Source organism: Gouania willdenowi, chromosome 6 (assembly GCF_900634775.1).
Source record: "Gouania willdenowi chromosome 6, fGouWil2.1, whole genome shotgun sequence".
Lineage (NCBI taxonomy): Eukaryota > Metazoa > Chordata > Actinopteri > Blenniiformes > Gobiesocidae > Gouania > Gouania willdenowi.
This window is the reverse complement of record NC_041049.1, coordinates 25,254,843-25,265,634: the sequence shown is the minus strand read 5'-3', so window position 1 is coordinate 25,265,634 and position 10,792 is coordinate 25,254,843. Positions and strand designations below refer to the sequence as shown.

The window sequence follows — 10,792 nt, the reverse complement described above, 5'->3', positions numbered from 1 at the left end:
TTGTAAGGTAAGCTTGTATGAACGATGTCCACACCAACTTGTAAACACATGTAGGCGTGTTGCGCATGCGCGTTTTTTTTCAAAATGTGGAGAGGGCGTTTCTTTTTTAAACATCGTCCACAATACCTTTAAGTGTTCAACCTTGTAGTGGTTGTTCTGGTCTTGGCCTTGACTCAGTTTCAGCTCCCCAAAGTCTTGGTCTTGTCTTGCTCCTGTACATTCTGGTCTCAGATTGTGTGCTCTTGAGTACAACACTAGCCATTACCTTTGGGGCCAAAGTGTATCCTGTTCTCCTTCTGATAATGTAAGCTCTAAGGAAAGCACATTTTCCTCCTTCAAGCACATGCAATCAGACACAAGAAGAACGTCTACATGTGCTTCACTGTTTCCTTCTGAAGATAAGAGATACATTAGCGACGTTAGCTCAGTGTTCAGGAAGAAAATACAAGACATATAATTGAGTCAGGTGCTTTATGAAGCCACTAAGCACACGAGTAGAGACACTTTTTCTGCTACACCTTTATTGGAGCTGTTCAGTACAGGAGTTTCATGGACAAAACAATGGCACAACACCGTGTTACAGTTTCTCTCTTTGGGTACAACTGACGGACACAAACAGTGAAATCACTCTTCTACAAAAATGGTCTAAAAGAAAACAATTACAGACTTTATTACATTAACACACTGCTCACACGCACACGCACACACACACACAGCATGCTCACCTTTCACTCTCATTCTCTCTCACACTCACACACACATGCGCGCACACACATTTACAATAGATACATTCTCTTGAAAAAGAAAACAGTCTATTATAAACTGTAGATTGTTTCTTTCCCTTTTTCAGAACACTCATATTGTAGAGCGCCACCTTCAGGACGAGGCAGGACATAAGTTTGTGTCAGCCATCAGGCAGGGCCTTTAGCGACCACTTCCTTTAGTTTTGTTAACGTACCCTATGTTCGAATGAGTGGAAGCACCAGCCTCACTGACATTAAGTTGATTTCCAAATCAATACATAAAAAGAAGGAAGGGATTATCAACTAATGTCTATAAAAATAGATTTCCCCCCCTCATTTTGGTCTTCTTTAAAACCTCTTTAGCTTATAAAGGAATTGAGCCTATCACTGTGATTGCTAAGTCCCAGCTCAGTGCCATGCAGGTCCACACTTGTGGTTTTCCTCCCTCAGCTGATTAATAATTAACAATATATCTCATGGCTGAAATCTGTCATTTATGCACAGTTTTCTGAGAGTTTGAAGTGCCTAGCTAGTGATATTATTTCAGCACACACTACACATTAACTCCCAAAGACATATGGAACATCCACTGCCTTTGTACATTCAGAGATATTTGTTTCAGGAGAATTCAATCAACAAATATTATATTTCCTATTGTCAAAAAAAAAAAAATGACATTTTTGTAAAGAGCGGTGTGATAAAATGTAATTTCTGTGCTTTGTGTAAATTAATCTGAATAACTGTTCAAATTTAATTCTAGATGTTAGAGACTGTGCAGTTCCCTCAGAGCATACAGCAGCAATAGGTCACTTTGATGGGTTCTATGGGACTGTCTCTATCACGTGTGTCAAACTCAAGGCCCAGGGAACCAAATGCGGCCCTTCAAACCATCCAATTCGGCCCGCAGGAGAAAGTAAAAGAGACATAAAAACATGGTTATATTATTGTGTAAATGACCAAATCATTCAGTTGTAGATATCTCAGTCCTTCTAAATGCACTAATTCAATGAAACTCCACAATATTTGGAGGATCGCAATTTTGCCATGCTTTTACCACATGACTGCAGTGGTTTTAAATCTCAAATTGTTCAAAGGACTCAATTTTCCTGAAATTATTTCTCATAATGTAAAATGTAAATTTGTCACAGGGACTGATATCTGTCACTTATTCCTTGGATCTTGTTGGCGCCTTACACACTTTATGTATCATTTATAAGTCAAAGTGCAAACTTGGGGAAATCATTGTTAAAATGTTTTGTTTTCCCACCAAAAATCTGCAGCCCACTTAAGATCAAACTACTTTATATTTGGCCCCTGAAATTAAATGAGTTTCACACCCCTGATCTATACCATGGCATTGTTCCAAGGAGTCACTTAAACAGAGCCTCAAACCCAAACTCAAAATAAAACATTATTTAGATCAATACAAAGGAGGAATACAGGGGAATGGATGTACACTTTTCAGTAAATATCTGTCTAATAGGTTTGACTAATGAGAACAGAGAATAATGCATTAGAAGTCATCAAAAACAATGCATACTCTGGGTGGAGATAAAAGCTAATTGTGCTAACTTCTGTTTGACCAAGCTGAGCCAATGTTTTTATGAGCAAACACTGGTGGACCTCAACACTACACAGAGTCTAGAACCAATTAAAGGTCACTGGTAACCCAGAGGTTAGCTCTCTGACACTGGCACTTAGAACCACTAAGCCTTCTGTGGCCAGCACAAAGACTAAAGGCTCCTTTGTATCACGCACGTTTCAACCATGCATGCCTGCATGTGTATCTGAGGGGGGTAAGCACCCTCTTTTTGACAATGTCGCAATATTTTTGCGCATTGCATTGTGGGATGTGGAGTCCCATAGACGGATATATAGAAGTGTTTCTACTTCATTCTTGATTGATTCGTGATTCTCTTGATGACAGTTTAGTTGTAGTTTGTTTGTTTGAAGTCACTTTGACAAAATTTGAATGAAAGAATGCATCTTCTTTGCATCCGTCTACAGGACTCCACATCCCACAAAGCAATGTGCAAAACTTTTCCGACGGAGATCAAAACAACTTTTGAGCAGCAATTTCAACATTTTCCATCTCTTTTTAAAGCCAATGATCTTTGATTTATTGATCTATGAGGCCTACACTGTCTGGTTATCAAGGAAAAGCATGACACGCTCACTACACTTCCATGTGAATGGCATCTCTGGGATTGTGAATAACTGCAATGAGAAGTGATGCCATCACTGTGCCAGTTTTAGGACACGTTCAATGTCCTCTTTGGATAGTGTGCGTTTTTGTATGTGTATTTCTTCTTTTTATAACATCAACACAGAAAGGTAACAAATAGGTAACTTAGATCTTTCCCATCCCTACAGTTTAACAAAAAAAAAAAAAAACTCAAGTGCAATTAAAGTTCCAAATATTAGTTACATCACATACATTTCTTTCTAAAGTAACACTTAGTTACTTGCAGGTAGTTTATCGCAACATATTTATTTTTTATTGCAAAAAAATAAAATAAAATGCAACATAGATTTTGTGACTCCTCCAGCTGAATTGTTCTGCACTCTCCAGTGAGGAGAGATGGTTTACTTATTAATCTAATTTTAATGTGCTCAGCTTTGGACCAAAGACAAATCCAGGTGCGATCACTCTAAGCCATCACTTCTGCTACCTCGAAGCTGAAAACATCTCTAATGTTACATTCTGTAAGTTCCAACCACTTCGAAAAGGACAAAAAGCACAGAGGAAACATGGAAAGGTACAGAAATGAGTGTTATTAGCTTTGAAACAAGGAGTGGGCATAATTTAAAATGTGAAATAAGGTAACAATCTGTTGGTAGAGTTCCAGTTACAGATGGATTGCATGGGTGAAAAATCAAGAAATGGAAAAAAGATCTGAAAACCAACAGAGTTTTTATTCTGTTGGTTTTTCGATCTTTTTCACCCATCTGGTGTAGTCTAGAGGTTATTTAGTATATGTTTAAGTAATGAACCAACAGGAGTGTGTTGGCCAAAAAAAAAGTTTTTGCTAAAGATGATCAACCTTAATGTCCATTTTTGCTCTGACTTTGCTCTTCCTGGTCCTTCTGAGATCATACAGAGTTGTTTGTGAGTTTGACAAAACAAAAAGTGTTTTTGATCTGCTGCTTGACAGTTAAAGATATTCATTCAAACCTTTTTTTCCAGTCAGACCTCACACTGAGAGCTATACTAAGTACACAATGTATTAAAGGAGAGCTGAGACATGCTGTGATGAGGAGGAACGGAGGACTCCTATGGCAGGAAACCAGGCTGAGGCTGGAGAGAGAAGCACCTCTGTGTAGGGTTACATTTACTTGGCTGGGTTTGGAATGATGCAGAAGGACGGGGTCTGGGATGGAACAGAAGACGAGCTCACTCTATTTGTACGGTCGCAGGAATCGGGTGACTTTGGAGCGCAGCAGCTTGATGAAGGAACGAGGGAACATCTCTTTGGACTCCTGTGCCGTGTACCTAAAGTAGTTCTGGGGGTGGGCCAGCACGTCGAAGAGGGCCTTTATTAGTTTCTTGTCCTGTAGGATAACAGAGAATCAAAGAGAGTCCCCAGACTAAACCAATCAAATGACAATCTGTTCCAGTGAGATTCATTTTGTCTTCTTTTTGAACAGTATGTTAAGTTGAGGTTTTGTTTATTCAGAAGTTCACATGTTTTTTCAGGAAATTTTTATCTCCTGACATGTTTCAACTTCCAAATTATACGTGGAAGTCAAGTAAAACTTTAAAGGAACCATCAAAGACGACGAAGACTGGCAGTTGACTGTCGAAACATGTCAGGAGATAAAAGAAAATCCTGAAAAAATGAAGACAAAATTAATCTTGCTGAAACTATTACATGGAAGTCAAGTGAAACTTCAAAGGAGCAATCAAAGGCAATCAGCAGAACTCCCCAGATGAAGACTGGCAGTTGCAGTTGAAACATGTCAGGAGATAAAAAAAAATCCTGAAATTGAATAAACGAAAACTCAAATTAACAATAACAATTTGTTCCACATGAAAGCTTCTGAGAATCAGTAATAAAGCTGTTCTCCTGCAGACCTTGCTGCAGGGCCGGTCCTATGAAATTTTGGGCCGGGGAGCAAAACCATTGCGTAGGGTCCTCCCCACCACCACCACACACACACCCCCCGAATAGCGACATCCACCAACTAGGGCTGGGCGATATGGCCTTTTTTATATATATATATATCAATATTTTCAAGCTATCAAATATACTGTATCACGATATACGATATATATCTCGATATGTTGCCCTTGCTTTGAGATGATGCTTTGATGCATACAATTGAACCAGAATGGCAATGTTCAATATATATTGATGTTTTCTCTGTAATGTAATTGGGGTTTCCCCTAACTATTATAGCATAGCATACCTGTTAGTTTCTTTTTTCAGAGTCAAACCCTTAAAAAAACGCAAGTCAGTTAAAGCCACATGCCAAATGTCACACATGGACCTTTCTTAACATAAGTGCAGAGAACAATATAAAAATGTATAAAACAAATTATGTGCATATGTGCACATTTTAAAAATAACTTCAGCTGACCAGTGCAGTACAGTTTTTTTGTATTACTACAATTAAAAGTGCAGTCTGCAACTCTTATAAAAGTGACTTTTTGTCATATTTGCTAAAGCTGTCACTATGTAAGGACAGCTTTACATCAAACTAGTAGTTTGTGTGAAAAAAACAGACTTATTGAGTCCCTCCTGCTGCTCCTGCTGCCTTTGGCAGATTGCAGGAATGCCCCGCGACAGAGCAAAAAGAACCAATCAGAGCCAGGATTGTGTTTGAAGGACTGTCTGACAGCTGTTGCTCACAGGCCCCGCCCCTTTCCCAGGCTGGAGCGCAGTCTTTTTTACAGTGTAATGTCTGGAGGAGTAGAAGATGGAATTGGTGATTTTTCTGCTTGAAAGGAAATTACTGCTGCTTGATTTACATTATGATTGATTTGTAATTGTTACACTAGAACTATGTGGTGCATGTGTTGTTTGCGTGTGTGCGCAGCAGCCTCCGTTTGGGTGCTGTAAGTGACACTGTGTTGTTGCTGCTGCTAGAATCTGGTTTGTGCACATAGAGAGAGAGAAGCGCTGCAGTAATATGCTTTTAACAGAGCATGTTATATTACTGTGATGTTGCTGTTGGACTAACGTCGTCCTCTGAGGGAGGGACTTTGGATAGTTTGGAGGCAGGGCAAGAGAGCAGCGGGGAGGGAGGGGGTGAGAAGGATCTGAGAGTTGCGGACGGCACCTTTAATATTAATTATTGAGTTATTATTACTGACAACTGTGGATTTATCAGATACTATTATCAGAGGAAGTATTATGATATAACACTTACCACTACTAACACACACACACATACACACGCTGTAATGATGGCCTTCTAAGGACTGTCCCTTTAAGGGAGCCATGTAATGTAATGCCAGAGTTGAGTCAGACCTGCCTACTTCCTGATTTGTACTGAGCGCATGGACGGAGATTTATGTTACTTTTCTGTTACCATCCCATCTGAAACAACATAGAAGCAGCGTTTGAGCTTCCCCTGCTTACAATAAACGTGCAATGTGATGGTAACGAGTTGTTTTGAGTCCTGTTTACAATGTTATCGACCTGCGGAGACCTCTGAATCGCTACAGTGTGCACACACACACTCGCACACAGTGACACTGAAGCCAAACCATTTCCAAATTTAACCATTATTCTTTTTTTTTACTAACTCCTCTAACTAACTCCTTTGCTAACTCTGTCTTAATATTTTTGCTGTGGCTGCTGAAGTGAGTGAGTGGAGGAGGGGGGGGGTTGGTAAGAGTGTGTGTGTTGAGTTTCACTCAGAGGGACATCCACAGTGTCTTCTTGTTCTTCTGCTGAGGCTGCCCGAACGTTAAACCAAGAACCTTTATTTTTTTATTTATTCAGTTTATTTCCGACCTGGTTGCATTCACAGAAGTTTTGTTATTCTTTTTTTTTTTTTTGTACATGCCGAAAAAGGAGACGAGAGAAGCAGTTTGCTTATCCAAGTCCCGTCCCCTGTTTTGTACATAGAAAATTTACATCAAAGCTTGTCTCTCTGGTCAAACCGTCTGTACACAATTTCATTTTTTTTTTTTTTTCCTTTTTTATTTAGGATTTATTCTCATCTGTAGTCAGTGTTGTCTTTTTTCATTCCTCCTCTCCATCGTTGTTCGTGTTGTCCTTGTTCCCTGCAGATTTCATTCCCCGACTTTGTTTACGTTCCTCCAGTTCAAAAGAAAACTTCATCATCTTTCGAAGTTCCTTGTTTTGTCTCTGCATCAAGGTTATTCTAGCTGTTAATAGCTATTGACAGTGCTGTGTTTTCCAATGTTAGATTTAACCCTTTCTCGTATAAACACATTACTATGTCTTGGTTTATAAGCAGTAATTTAAATGTGACCCAATAAGGGAAGAATAGATTATCTTCAGTGTTTTGGTATGTAGTATTTGTTGTAATTTCCATAGGATGTAGTTCTGTTTTCAATGTTTTGTCTTTAAGATGTTTTTTATATAATGTATTTTTTTGCATGTGTTTGCATATTTTTCTGGGTGGATGTTGTCGTTAGTATTAAATATTGTAAGTTTTGGTAAATGGTCGGAGATGTCATTTATTAATATTCCATCTATCATTTTGGTTAGGTTCTCATTAAATATGTCTATTTTGCAAACAGGATACAAACAACAGATTAATATGTTCTCTCCCTTTGGTCTCGTTATTTTTAGTGTTACACATTCTCCATTTCATTGTTATCTTTTATGTATAATGCCTTTTATCGTAAAGTTCATACCTTTTTGTTCATTTAGCCATTTCTGACAGTGACACATTGAATTCAGTCTCCAAAAAGTAAGCACAGTCTGAGTCTTGTTTCCAGTGTTTATATTGATCTGGGTCCATGTCCATGATTACCATCAGTAATGTTGTTGTTTAGGTGGATCCTTCGTATTTTCCCAAGTCTTCCATCGTTTTGATGAAGATTGGTTTTCCGTTCTCTTCTCCCAGTGGTGTGATATAAATCCTGCAGTTTCTTGTCCACGTCTTCAGAATTTTTCCTCCTTTTTTTATTTGGCGTGCCTTCCATGCAATGCTTGCGTTTTGTTTTGTCAGGTGTTCATTCATGAAAACCTCCGTTTCTTTCAATTTCGTGCCTTGCTTCAATAGTTCTCCTTTAAATTTCAGATTTGTGAAGGTGATTTTTACAGCTCTTGTGTCATCACACTTTGGCAAGAGTTTGCAGGAGTTGATGTTGTTAGGGTTCAGGACAATGTCCTTTGACTCCAGGTAATCAATGACCTGTTGTTCAATCGATTTTGTGTCTTCGTCACTCGCTTCCATTGTCTGTCTCAACCTGGGTGCTATCTTTAGGCCTGTAATGATGACATCTTTCTCTCTTTCCTTTTGTTCCAGCTCTTCAACCCTCGCGTTTAGCAGTTTTATCTCTTCAGCATTCTTTACATTCTGTTGTTCCAGTACCTTTACTTCACTTTGAAGGCTTTCCCATGATTTTTCCAGCATCTTTTCCAACGACTTTATCTCGGCTGTGACCCGTGCAGATAGATCGTCTTTGATAGACGATAGATCGTCATTGAGGTTTCGTATCATCTCCTTGACCTCTTCCAAACTCGGATCAGGTTCTGCATGGCCTGCAGGCGGTTTTTTAACCATTTTTCTTTTCGTCTTGGGCCCAAGTTTTATTTCTCAGGCTGTCCAGCTGCAACTGTAAGCTGTTAATCTCCCAAGGTCGTGTTATCAGAGTGAGTGAACACACGTCCTTTCTCTCCGAAGACCAGAGACGACTGTGAGACCAGAGACGACTTAAACCAGAGACGACTTAAACCTTTTTTGCATATTCTGCCTCCTTTTTGTACTTTCTACCTTTCATTTTACCTCTCTCCATTTCTGACAACCAAATTTTAATCTATTTACCGACATGGTGGCAAGTCACGGTCTGGATGTCAAGCATTGACTCAAGTCTCTCTTGCGCATACGGCATGGGCAATACTAACTCACGGTGGAGGGAGGGGCGTGACGACACACATTTTGACACATTTTTGAAAATAACTTCTTATGTGGGGGAAAAAATGTAAGAGCAACATAAAGGGCCTCTTGTACTGATTGACCAAAAAATAAAACATAAAAATTATAATAATAATCAAAATTTAATTTTTTGGGAGGATTGGGAGGAGGGCCCCCCCCGCAGGTCTGGGCCCAGTGCAATTGCTCCTGTTGCAACCCCCGTAGAACCGGCCCTGCCTAGCTGACATGTTTGTCGCCTTCCTTCTTATGTGTTCTGTGGGACTAGTTTGTATCCTCACCATATTTTCTAAAGAACACTAAAGAAAATGTTTGTACTGGCCTTTCAGTCTGACCTGATAACCATCATAAATGTGTAATATGAGTATGGGAAGCATCAGTCAGTACCTTGAGTATCTCCTGGTGGTTCTCTGAAGCATAAAGACGTCCATCTCTCACTATGTCTTCTATCAGCTGCTGGTAGTCTTCTGCAACAGGACAGTTTCCAATAAGGAAGGAAAAACACTTGATGAGGAGTATCACAGCTGTAAAAACATGCTTTAGAATCAGAAAAATGTGCTAATGTGACAAATTTGAGTTGTGAAATGTAAAGAACTCATGGAGACTTGTTACACACAGGCTGTTCCTCCAGCTGACTCACCATCATATGTAACATATGGAACCTGAAAACCTTTGCCGCTGTTGCCCTCGTTGGACTTGAACTGTATCCAGAGCTTGCGAGAGCGAGAGGTGAAGGCTATTGGCCGCTCATAGGTCTGACACGTCTCATAGGTGGTGATTGAGGTGGGCAGGGCTGCGGAACAGGTCAGATATGCATCATTTCTTTACATAATGTAGTAATGTCAGTTTATAGAATAATGTGCTGACAAATATTACATTTTTGATAGTGATGCACGATATTATCGGCACGTTATCACTATTGGCCGATATTGGCTTTAAAATTAAGTAACAGACATCGGCCATTCCGCCGATATAATTAAAGCAGAACTAAGTAACTTGTGCTTAGCGCTCCCCCTAAAGGTCACTTTTGGTTATGTCACTGTCGTAAAAATTTCGCACCCCCAGCCACCTTCCCCACCCCACAGCTACATGCGCACCTTTGCTCTCCCTAGACGGTAGCAACTGATCACTGAAAAATCCTAATACAACAGTGACACTAAGGGTGCTTTCACACATATAGTCCCATGTGACCATGTGAACAGTATGAGGAAGACAGACAAGTAAAATAAATGAATGATGTGGGAGTAATACGGAAGGGAGTGTTGAAATGTGTGTGATGTATTCGTTTGTGTGCTGACAAAGCGACTCTGAAAATGGATGGATGGATGGATATTTGTGTGTGTGCTGCCTGATGGAGCGCTGGATTGCAAGTGTGTGTGCGTGCATGCCTGTTGCCGTGACGACAGTGTGTGTGAATGCTGTGTTGCTGCTGAGCTGTCACTGCATGGAGTTGCTCTGTTCCTCTGACAAAGGTTTTCTCTGCCTTTTTTTGCTGGCTCCGCCATGATATAAGTTTGAGAAAAGTGAATTCGTAGACCACCGTGTGCAGCCACGAGGCTGGTCATAATCTAGCATTAGTTTGTATTGGGCTGCCGTAAAGCAGTAAGTCTTGCCACCAGGTTGGAGGCAGGAAAGTTGCAAGAGCTGTTTTCTGACCAGAGACAGTAGGGGGAGATGAAAGACCCCCCAATCACCCCATAAAGACTTGTATTACCCTCACAAGGACTACGAGAAGAATTTATTAAGGTGAAAAAGTTACTTAGTTCTGCTTTAACCGATAGATAACAGGCCTTTCTTCCTTGAACTACCCATTGTCATCAAATACAAAGATGCCTCAACGCCTGTGAAGAGGCATGACTTGGTGCTTGTAAATCAACGGAGGTAAGAAGCAATCAACAATCTCAGTAGAATTATTCATGGTATTTATCCACTTCCAAATGGTTTTATTTTTCCCCATATATACTGTAGCT

The 10,792-nt window shown here is 40.0% G+C and overlaps 1 protein-coding gene across 3 annotated transcripts in view; it reads right to left on the bottom strand.

The window, feature by feature from the left end:
- Positions 1-515: 515 nt before the first annotated feature.
- scube1 (signal peptide, CUB domain, EGF-like 1) overlaps positions 516-10,792 on the bottom strand; it is a 137,197-nt gene continuing 126,920 nt past the window's right edge. For all 3 annotated transcript variants that reach the window (XM_028450277.1, XM_028450278.1, XM_028450279.1), the window contains 3 exons: positions 9,463-9,615; positions 9,210-9,289; positions 516-4,295 (listed from right to left, as the gene is read on the bottom strand). In XM_028450277.1, the coding sequence (XP_028306078.1) occupies positions 4,143-4,295; positions 9,210-9,289; positions 9,463-9,615 (386 nt within the window). In that variant the 3' untranslated portion in view covers positions 516-4,142. The remainder of the gene's footprint in view (positions 4,296-9,209; positions 9,290-9,462; positions 9,616-10,792) is intronic.